We start from the raw sequence: 11,934 nt of genomic DNA, 5'->3' as shown, positions 1-11,934 counted from the left end.
ATTTTCAAGTGGTACTGCTTGTTTCTGGTAATTTGAAAGTGATTTTGTTTTAACTTGGGGAGCCTTTAGGAAGATAATAGCATTTGTATGAAAATGTTTGTCATCTGTACGTTCATTCTCATGAAAATCAAGTCATTTTCATGTGAAACGTTTTGCACAAACACTCGTTCTGAAAAAGAGGCAAACAGCAACTCGGAAGAAGAAGTAAAGTCTGCATATGAACCAAGTGGCCCATTAGGCCAGCGCTTATCCTGGTTTGTCCTAACACCGTAGGATAAAATTTTCAAAATTCGCTCAAATCTCATTTAACTCTCCAGGATGAGAAAAAAAATGACAACATTGAATGTTTAAGAGTCTTTATTCGGTAAATTACCCATACATTGAACGAATTTAATGTCAACTCCTGATCTCCATACAAACTCTTATATTTTAGCCACAGTTCTCCATACACTGGAGCTCTTATATTACGCTTGGGTGACCTGTGGTATAACAATTATGTTATCGCGATTATGTTATTGCCACCTGGTAAAATCGAACAACGTAAAGGAGAAATAAAATGCAAACAGCGGTAACAAACATAACACATGAACTACGCATGGTTTGGAACAACAATCTAAAATTTTCTTGACATTTCGCATGCTACAGCACGCATCTTCAGAAGTGGGGGTTAAGGAGTCTGGGAAGAGACATTGACATGACAAAATATATACGAAAGCAAATGAAATTTAATCTGATAATATTCCGGTGTGATTTTATAATTCCATTCCTCACGTCTCCAATTGCTACTTTTCAGGGAAAGTTTTTCTTTCTAACGCCGGCATTTTTTGGAGACGTTTTGCCGCTTTAACGCAATGAAATGAAACACAATAATTTATTGTTATGTGACTCGGTATGTGACCCAGGGATTGGAGTAGAACTGTAATGAGGAAAAAGGAACTATGAATTTTGATCCTATAAATGTGACTAAAACTGACAAAAAATGTCTTCTCGAAAATACAGTAAAGTGTCTGATTATTTGCGAATTATCGCCCTGGGCTAATAAAGTGTTTATCAGCCCCTAATTAAGACGTTCGTTCCACCACACTGCATCTCTGCATTTCCGATTTTACTCAGAATGGATAATTAGTATGGCACAAAATTATTAAAATATTTTGTGAATAACTAGTGACTTCACAGGTTACGTTCTCAATGAGAGGTAAGCAAGCTGTCGGCTGTCGAGTTTAAAAAACTTTCGGACGATTTTGATTTCGGATAAAAGAGTGTCGGGAAAATATAAAACCGTCCGAAATTTGTAAGTGTCTGAAATTCTAAGCGTCCGAACTATTTACAGTACATTATAAAACTTATAAATAGCTCTAAAAAGCCGCTAGTTTCCTTTAAGCTGGAGCCAGATACGTGAAGGCTTGAAAGAATTTTTCTCATTTTCCCCTCGGTGTATCAGTAAACTTGCTTGATGGTGCAGTAAAACTATCATCTTCCCAGATGTTGTTTCAGTATGCTGAAACGCGTTTTGTAGACGTAAATGTACAATTGTCCGAAGTGAGGTAAAAAGTGTCCGAAAATTAATTAAACGTCCGAAATTTTAACGTCCGAGTCTTTTTTGCAAGGTCACATGTATGTCACGCGAGGCCATTGGGGGAAAAAACCGCTTAGTGTTGCACGACGAACAAAAATGATAACATCCCAATCAGATACAGCTAGTTGGTAAGAAGACTCCATAATTGGTTCATAAGATCTTTTAGCGAAGCAAAGAAAAGAAAAGAAAAAAAAAAAAAAAAAAAAAAAAAAAAAAAAAAAACGAGAATGATGAACTTTACCGCGACGAAGCCTCCTACGCAAATGTTCTAATGACTCGCGTGACGAGCCATAAGGACGTTTGCCTGGGAGGTCACCGAAATCGCGACTTCCGACAGTTCTTCGAATCTAAGCCCCATTCAGTTACTTTACGTACTGCCGGGTTTACTTTAAAGAGATACTATTTATCAGTCAACGACAGCTGCCCATTCCTGATGTTTAGCTATGTTTGATGTGGGTCTGTTTTAGCTTTTTCCAAGCTGATGCTTTTGCATTACACCTCATTTGGAAGAGCCTCGCTACCAACTCTCAATAGATTGGTCACATGGATGTCACGCATGATGATTGGGGGAAAAACAGTGTACTGTTACATGACGAATATAAATATATCTTCTCCCGAAAATGGCGACTTCCGACAGTTCCTAGAATTAGCCCTTCCTGTTACCTCATTTAGCCGCAGGGTTTACATCAAGCAGCTACCATTTATCGATGAACGACTTTGGCTGCTGTCTGCTGTTGGAAAGAAGAAAATGTAAAACACTGAACTTCGAGTCAGGACAAATTATTGCCCGATTATTATAAAATCAGGTGAAGTGCTGCAGTACAATTCAAAACCTTTCAGTTTTTTGAACTCGAAAGCCTAGTAAGAAGCTGACTAATCGTTCACACACTCGGGAAACTTCTTTCCTAATCCTTCCTACCTTCCTGCTATTTTCTACTGTATTTGCTAGTTGTTATTCTTCTTGTCAGCTTTTCAAAATTGCCTGAGGTTCGGAATATAAGTCTAATATAATTAAGCTTGAAAGGTCAATTGAGCTTGCAAATGTAATGTCAAATCGTTCTGGGTAATATTTTTAATTCTGAAATTTGATTGATTTACATTAACTACTTATTTGTTTCGTTATTTGTAAATGAAATAAACTTATGCACAGGAGATGCAGCTGTATATAAGCTGACTAATTACCTGTCAGGTACTTAAGCTTATTTAATTATAACCAGGATGATTCACCACTAAAAGGAATAATGTAACGGATGTAGATTATGTTTCTGTCAAGTCAGGGTGAAAACAGTGGTATAGCTCTCACTTTGGTCTGTGCATCTCTCATTGTCAACTCTTGTCTTTCAGCTCCTAACCCCCCCAACCCCCCACATAATTTTGTTTTTAGGTAAGCACCTTCCCCCTATGGCAGCAACGAGTGATGTTGTAAGTGCACTCCTGAAGCTACAATGGGCAACAAAAATAGTTGAGACACTTTTAGAAAATGACACTTTTCAATATTTAGCCACTTACTCTATTTTATCTACATCTAGCATTAATTCTCTGATACCCCAGCCCCCCCAATTCAATGTTGTGTAGGCGCTGTTGGCCTGTGCAGGCTAGAAATAGGAAAATCAACATTGTTTGGGGGAAAGTGGGGGGGGGGGGGGGAATGTTTCCAAGTCGCTCAAAAATTGAATTTTACTGCCAGGTGTCTCAACACTTTTGTGCCCATTGTAGTTCATTGTCTTGGTATTGCATTCTTCCACAGAGAACAATTTCCTCTCATTAGGCAATATAGTACACCTGTTAATTACCTGAAAAGGGATGTTGTTGACTTCTCCTGTCAAAAATGAACCAGTGTGTAACCTGGAATGGACAAGCATCCCTTCTAGCTCGGTAATGCAGTATAGCCAGTACTTTTATTGCTGCAGAAACTTGCCTGATGAGCCACAAACAGAAAACGTGCAATTAATTTTGACTAGAAGCATGCACCTGCATGTGTTTAAAACAAAAGCACCTGTGTTCCTAAAACAGGGAATGTATAGTAGAAATGAGGTCCTCAGAGGGGGACCTTTTTTCAACATCTGTGTTTAATTTTGGTAAGGCACTAGGTTTTGCATGCTTGTACTAATTATATTATACTACTCACTCTTGATAGCTGTATGAATTGGACAGGCATCTGACTTTGAACTCATCAGATTTGAGCTGGATGATATTTAACATTTAAATTATTTAATATGTTTCAGTTGAAAACGACACAATGGACAGTCACTTCAGCAAGTTACGGGACAGTCTGATTGAGATCTGTGTTGTGGTGGGCATGGATCAGGATACAGGGCTTGTGCAAACCTCATCACCTGAGGTATCTTTTTTTTTGTAGAATTATAAGGTGGGAGGCTTTTGGCCAAGATCTTTTTTAATTTGCATTAAACACACAACAACAGGTTAAGGCTAATATCTAGGTATCTTGATTGAACGTGCAAGCTGGAGCAATAACAGATTATTTTATCTTTAATAATCAAAGGGGTGAGTGCAAAACCATGCTAAGAGACGATTTAGGTGAAAAAATTTTTCGTGAAAGGGCTTGAATTTTTGCATGTGGTCTTCAATGTAATAGAAAAACATGTTCCTGCATTTTTGCTGCTGGTTTTTGCTTCGCTTTATAAAGACGCTGCTAGGAAAACCGAGTGGCTTTTTGCATACGCAATATCTCAAAAACGAAGCAAAGTTTAGTGGAAAAATTACGGGACATTGCTAAACATACCTAAACAAAACTGCACGTGAAATTTAGAACATTTTCGACAAAGCTCACTTTTGAGAAAAATACCTAACGCCCTTTTTCAGCCGAGCCCTTCAGATAAACGAAGCCAGGGCCTTTTTTATGATAAACCGAGCCAATCCTTTGTCATAATAAACTGAAGCGAGCTTTTGTTATAAGTCAAAGTCTCACCTCGGTTTATTATAACAAAGGATTCATAACAAAGGATCGGCTTGGTTTATTACAACAAAGCCCGGTTTCATTTATGTGAAGGGCTAGGTGGAAAATGGGCATTAGGTATTTTGCTCAAAAGTGAACTTTGTCAAAAAAGCTCCAAATTTCGCATGCGTTATTTTTTTAGGTGTGTTAAACAATGTTCTGTATGTGTTTTTGTTGAAGTTTGCATCGTTTCTGAGACATTACGTATGCGAAAACTTATATTTGTTGTCACGTCAGCTCGCGACTGCAAAGATGTTCATTTCACTTAAAATACAGCAAAATGTTGATTTTTCTCGCAGTTAAAAGGTTGATTTCATGTTAACACGTGACAGCAAGGATGTTGATTTCACTTAGAAAACAGCAAAATGGTAATTTCACGCAGTGCATAAGCTCAATGATGTTGATTTCAGGTCTAAATAGGTTAAAATGTTGATTTCATGTTAACATGTGATGGCAAGGATGTTGATTTCACTTAGAAACAAGCAAAATGTCAATTTCACGTAGTGCATACATGTAACCTCAATGATGTTGATTTCAGGTCTAAATAGGTTAAAATGTTGATTTCACTTACAAACCAGCAAAATGTCCATTTCACGCAGCGCATAAGCTCAATGATGTTGATTTCAGGTCTAAATAGGTTAAAATGTTGATTTCACTTAATGCGTGACGGCAAGGATGTTGATTTCACTTACAAACCAGCAAAATATCAATTTCACGTAGCACATACAGTAAGCTCAATGATGTTGATTTCAGGTCTAAATACATTAAAACGTTGATTTCATGTTAACGCATGACGGCAAGGATGTTGTTTTCACTTAAAAAACAGCAGAATGAGGGGATGGTAATTTCACGCAAGGTATAAGCTCAAAAATGTTGATTTCAGGTCAAAAAAGGTGTAAATAAAAATAAAATAAAACAAATGAACGTTTCAATGAGCACTTTCCCAAATAAGGCAATGTCTTAAATGGCTAAAAATCACAAGATAAATATATAGTTTTCGACAAATGCGATCGTAGCTTTATGTCACACACCGCCATAACTTCGGTACCTCTTATGCCTGATAAGGATAACAACTTTGGTGGCTGTTTAGTTTTGGATTTAAGAATTTGATGACTTCACGTGAAAACGTTCTACAAATAGGGCTGACAGATTAACAGATTAACCCTTCTGTGCAAAGTACGGGTCTCCATACATCTGTGTGTCCACTGATCCCATAAGCTCAAAACACTACAAATCATTGCAATTTGAAATAAAATCAAGGCAACCTGGGTCACAGATCTAGGTTACAATTGATCGCTACTTGTTGGCCATTACTATGTTTAAATGAAAACGGAAAAACAATCTAGTTACCACTTTGAGAAATGTCCGCAGTACGTGATCGCAATGCACCTCGTGCACAGGAAAACATGGCGGTCAATACAAGACAAATTTTATAAGTCTAAAACCAGTTCTCGCTTTCCAAACTTTGATGCTAGCAATGCTCGGCAAATGGGCCACAACTCACCAGAGGGTATTTTTCTTGGACAAGAACTGCTCTTGGACTTTGCTGCCTGGCTTGATCTGACTAACACGATTATGGTATATCAGCATCCTTCAAAGTGTTAGAACACATTTTAATTCGTTAAAACATGCTGATGACTTGTGGGTTTATCGAGGCTTTATGATGGTTATCAACCACCAGGCAGGCATACAAGGTACTTTAAGACAATGCTTAAGATATTAGTTGACAGAGCTCTAATGCCGCACATCTCTTTTTTGTTTGATGGTATTTCGTTTGACGCTCGATCGATTCACGTGTTGTGTTCATGTCACAATAACCGATGTAAACAATCTGTTCCCAGATTTCCGCTCTATGCTGTGGGATTTGATTTTGACTTTATACACTATAAACAGTTTGGCTGTTTGCTGTTCAACAAATAAACTCCTAAAGACATGGCTAGGAAAAGCCAAGTTTTTTTGCATACCTTTTAACTTGGAAACAAAGCAAAAACCAGCAACAAAAATACAGTACCATGTTTTTTATTACATTGAAGACCACATGAAAAATTCAAGCCCCTTTGCGAAATTTTTTTTTTCACCCAAATCGTCTCTTAGCATGGTTTTGCACTCACCTCTTCAATTACATAGTGAACAGGACACCAATCTCTGGCAGCCATCATGGATGCTTGACAGAGGAAACCTTGAATAATACAATATGATGATGATTATTAATGATGCAATCGATCATGTGATCCATGTACATGAACATGTAGTCCATTGCTGACTTCACTTCAAAACCTTCACTTCTGCAGCAAGTTGCCATGTTTTTAATGGTTAAAATCCTTAGGCATGATGTTCTCCATTCAAGATGTGGAGAAAGTCAGACTGTATCATTGCAATTTTGTCAGTTGTGGTTAGTAGAAAATTGGTTCCCATACTTTTTGGAAAGTATAATGTTACTATGAAAAAGTGCTTTCCTCATTTGTTTTGCGCAATGGAAAGTTGAATGAAAAGTAAGTGTTATTTTAGCCCTCTGGGTTGTCCCAAAGGTGTATTATGGTATAAATAAAAATACATGTAGGACACCTGTCCTTTGATGAAGACTGTGCAGTATATTTCATGAGGATTTTGTTTGTCAATTCTTTTAATAGAGCAGAAAGGTCTCAAAAGCCAATAAAACTGACCCTCACCTATTTAGCAAAATGTTTGAGACCCATGTATTGGCTGCATTGTCTGGAGAAGTTGCCTCATTTCCATATACAACATCTGAATTTGATGGTAAGGGAAGTATACATGAAATAAATGATCTAAGGTACCATTGCAAGAAATACTCAACCCAAGAAAGGTTACTCACCTGATAACACTGGGAGGGAGGGGGACTTGAAAAAGTGTGTAATAATACATTTTAGCAAAGTATGAAACTAATTAACTGGGTGCGTGAGGTTAGGGATTTAAACTGGAAAGAACTTCTCCATCTAACTGGTAGGGCTAATTAAAAAATCGAATGTGGTTTAGTGTTGTCTGTACTCTTATCGACGATATGCGTCATCACAGTGGTCAAAATGTTGTGGACTCATGAGGCGCACCACAGCAAATTTTGACCTCTTTAAATGAAGGGTGATTGGGTTGGGGGTAAGGTGGTAACCCTGTAGTGACCTACAGTAGCATTCCATCCAGGGAAAGGTGGGGGGGGGGGGGGGGGGGGCTTAGAAATACTCCTCCAGAGCCGGCCATTTAATGCTAGCTAGAGAAGCTGGAATAAGCTCCAGCTTGTCCTGACACAGACTGTACCTTACTACTATTGTAACGCAATTATGGCTACCGTCAGGACTGGCCCTAGTTGTTCATCTTAGAGTGGTGTCTGGCTTATAGAGCATCAAGGCCCGGAGGCGGGTACTCCTAGAAAAATTGGGTGGAGCTGTGTGGCCTGCGTTGCAAAACCCTTACCCTATTTATGACTAAAATCTGCAATATTCCCTAGTACCCTACATTTATGACCTGACCAAAAATTTGAAACCCTATTTATGACCCAAGCCTTAAATCAAAACCCTGTTTCAGACCTGTGTTATGATTAGTTCCCTAGTTCAAACCAATGTTAAATTAACATAAACATAATTTGTGAAGGGCTTTTGTTGATTTCCTCTTCGATAACAATGAAAAAGTGGCTTCTTTTTACAAACATACCCATATCAAGGCTAGAGGGCAAAAACCATACCCTATTTATGACCAAAATGGCCAAAATCAGCTAAAATCAATACCCTGTTTATGACCAAAATGGCTGAAAAACCATACCCTTTGGGGCCGCACATACCTTATAGCCCATATAAGGGAGTACCCCCCCCCCCCCACGCATCAAGGTAACGTGACACCAGTATTTCTCAAATAATAAAGCTGAATTGATACACAATGATTACAGATGTAGAATAAACATCTGATTCTAAACGGAGGGTCACATAAATATCTGGTATATGTAATTATGTAGTACCAATTATACTTTCCTGTTGAGATAGAGTTGACTGTATATCATTTAATGTCAAGGGGTATTTCTTTGGGTGTGGGGTAGATGTAGTAGAGGATTAATTATCTTCAGGATGGAGGAAGGATTTAAAGGTGGCCTCTTTTTTTCTAGATAAAGGTTACAATGTGAGGCAGAACACACTTGCCTTTTCTTTCCTTCTCTCTATATGGCCAGCCAGTGTAAACTCACTACTGATAATATATATTAATTAAACACAAGCTTATATTTATAAATTAAATGCAAATTTGTAATACAGTACAGTATAGTTCCAAGATTAACATGCTTGAAAATGTTACTGCTCTACAGGGGAGCCATTTTATCGTACTTTTGGAGTTTTGTGTAGTCCAGGTAAAGGGGGAAATACAAACCGGCGTCGTCGAGGATCATTCAGAGTCAGTGCAGCAGAGTTGCCACTGGCACAAGATGTCATCAACAGCTTGCCACCACTTTGTTTTCCTGGTGAGATGAAAATCTAATTGATGAGAAGAATCATTTTGCAAGTTAGAGATATTCCTGTCTATTTTTCAACAGAACTTGCAGCAACCCTGTCAAAGAAACTTGTAGAAGTGCTTAGGCATAACAACAGAAGTACTGTTAGTACTAGCAATAGAAAGTAAAAGCCAGAATTGACAGTAAAGACTGTTGAGGTATTTGGGCTTACAATAGTCTTAAGTGAACAACACCTGTTTACTTCAAGATGCCATCTTTAATAACCAACATGCATCTCACACGTAACTAACTTGAACAATACTTCATGTAAGCTAACACAACAAAGACCACATTTGCCAGCTGCTGAGTGACACATTTTGGCAGAGCATTGTGTTTCTAGCTAATGAAAACATTCATGCCTAGTGATCAACCTGCACATTAGTACAGGTTGTGATTCAATTCAGTGAATTATGGTAGCCAAGCCATTCTGATCTTGGTGGTGGGGGAAGGGGTGGGTATATCTACATAGTGGACATAACAAGGCTCCACCTCAAGTAGGCTACCCTTAACAAGGGCAGGTACATACATGTACAGTTATGTATAATTAGGGAATTCTGTTATCTGTGTGTCAAGGTCTAGGAAACAATAACAGAGTGCCATTTCTTATGAAGGCAATAGTATATAAAAAGTCACATTTGTTGTCAAAAATAGTATATTATACAGATAAGGACTTGGAACATGGTTAAGAGCCTCTAATTTTAAAATGCATAGAAAACCTGGAAGTTGTGGTATAGAAGTACTTGTAAGATTCAAATTCTGCAAAATCTAGATTTCATGATAAAGGTTAAATGTCTACTTCATTTTCTCAATTTTCTCATAGAATTTTAGTAAAACCTGCTTGAATGTTTATTTGTTTGTTTGTTTGTTTGTTTGTTTGTTTGTTTCTGCCAGAAGCCTTTGTCTCACCTTTATTGGAATTCTTTCTTGCAGAGGGTGGTTTTCTTTCCAAGAAAAAGAAACCAGTTGTTTGTCATTCACTGGTCCTCACGGATATTCAAGGTAGGTCTTGTAAATTAGTGCCTGACAGAGTGCAATGTACATTTGGTAGCTCAGATCAATGGAGGGTTCTTATTGGAGAGGGGTTGCTTATTAGGGATGGGGTGCTGAGCTTACTTGGTTTTGAAAATATACACCAGAATGTGATACGTACAGTACTGCAGATACTTTAACTCAAGAACTTAAACAAAAGAGTTTCTGAAGGTCATAATGTTCAATATTATGTGCAGATTAGACAGCAGAATTCATAATTCGTTCAGCTAATCAGTCTCTTCTACAGTATGTCATTGTTTTGAATGTCACTTTCGTTTGGAGGTGCTTATTCAAAGGGGGCACTTATTGGAATAGGGGCACTTATTTAAAAAGGTGGCACTTGAGGGGGACCAATAATTCTTAGAAAGGGGGCGCTTTTTGTATGGAGAACACTAAAATCAAATCATTATCAATGGTAACTGCTCTCCAATTAGTGTTCATATTTAATTGCATGAAACACACTATTTGTCTAGTGTGTGAAAGCCTAGTTCAACGCTTAGACTTGATACTGTAGTGCTATAAGAATACAAACTGTGGAAAGCATGCGTCTAAAGCTGTGCTGATAACACGTCATTGATGAAAATCCCGAAATAGTTTCTCTTTAATTTGTCGATATTGCAAGTTATTGTTTTTGATTTTGTCAAGCTTGACAGACTAACCCTTCCTCTTTAGGGAACCGCACATATTGCACTTGCATGACATTTTATAGAGGATTTCTCTTCAAGGAGGTAAGCTCATAACTAATACTACAGATAAATTAATTCAGCTATTTATCGCACACCCACAAGATCTTGAGCTATCTGATTTTGGCCAAATCTTGGTAAAATATGTGACCAGATTCCTATGAAACAGACTCTCCATGAGCAGTTGTGAATGACCACACTTTATGACACTGGTTCACCCATCAGTGGTCTTTTATTGGCAAAATCATGGCCACATGACAGACAAGGTTGATTGCCAAGTGTCACGAATGATACTGTTATCAACTGAGAACTGAGCATTGTGTTTTTTTGGCTCTTGTTTCACACGTGTGAAACAGGAGCCTAAAAAAACAGATGCACTTGTAGGTTACAACTGAACCTGGGGGGGGGGGGGGGGGGAGGGGGGGCAGCACCATATGAAAAGGTTGGGGATGCTCATTGTCTTGCTTAGGGTATAAAGTAATCAAGAATTCTGCAGTAAGATTTTTATTCTAAATTGTTTTTGTCAGAAAAGTCTGTCTATCAAGGAAATATAAAAAATGAATACTTTTATATTAGACAGTGATCAGCCACGCTACAATAGAATTTTCTTCTGAGAGTCATTAAAAATCAGAATTTTAGTGTTTATACACTTAATTTTTTATACGCTCTTTTATCTATTTATTTACTTAACTTTAACTTAACTTTATTGAATTTGTTGCATGTACAATAAAAAGAAAGAAAAGAAAATAGCATCAGCAACTGGAGCAGAAAACAGGACAATGTCCCAGTTGACATTCAACCCCAATAAATATTAACAAAATAGTGATAATAATTATAATCGCAGAGGTAGTAGTAAAAGTAGTAAAAATTATCATATAATGTTATTTACAATCATTTAATTTAAAATGGCTTACTTACAACTTTTAACTTAATTTATTGATTACAATCCTTTTAATTAAACATATATTTATTAAATATTAATACGTTTAAAGCTACATAACTCTCCATGTTTTTAATTTTCAGGATGAAGACATTGCAGGCAATTATAAGTTGTTTCACATGGATGAGAAAAGTGACAGAAATGGTGAGGTCACATCCGTATAAATCTACTATCACAAACCCCGTTCTCTTATTGGCTACGTAATTTAATATATCATTTCTGTTAGGCTAGCAATATGCAGTTGTTAACCAAATGGTGGCTGGT

The 11,934-nt window shown here is 37.4% G+C and overlaps 1 protein-coding gene across 1 annotated transcript in view; it reads left to right on the top strand.

Annotated features, from left to right (window-relative positions):
• Nucleotides 1–2,159: 2,159 nt before the first annotated feature.
• Nucleotides 2,160–11,934, top strand: part of LOC110059719 (DENN domain-containing protein 3-like) — a 50,190-nt gene continuing 40,415 nt past the window's right edge. Inside the window, exons 1-7 of the mRNA XM_089295229.1 lie at nucleotides 2,160–2,382; nucleotides 3,802–3,917; nucleotides 7,163–7,289; nucleotides 8,836–8,988; nucleotides 9,949–10,017; nucleotides 10,720–10,775; nucleotides 11,754–11,814. Of these exons, the coding sequence (XP_089151355.1) occupies nucleotides 3,816–3,917; nucleotides 7,163–7,289; nucleotides 8,836–8,988; nucleotides 9,949–10,017; nucleotides 10,720–10,775; nucleotides 11,754–11,814 (568 nt within the window). The 5' untranslated portion in view covers nucleotides 2,160–2,382; nucleotides 3,802–3,815. The remainder of the gene's footprint in view (nucleotides 2,383–3,801; nucleotides 3,918–7,162; nucleotides 7,290–8,835; nucleotides 8,989–9,948; nucleotides 10,018–10,719; nucleotides 10,776–11,753; nucleotides 11,815–11,934) is intronic.

The sequence above is a fragment of the Orbicella faveolata genome, unplaced genomic scaffold, assembly GCF_042242905.1.
Source record: "Orbicella faveolata isolate gen_17 unplaced genomic scaffold, um_ofav_v1 contig_26, whole genome shotgun sequence".
Taxonomy (NCBI): Eukaryota; Metazoa; Cnidaria; class Anthozoa; order Scleractinia; family Merulinidae; genus Orbicella; species Orbicella faveolata.
The sequence above is the reverse complement of the archived record's forward strand: the minus strand, read 5'-3'. Positions and strand labels throughout refer to the sequence as shown.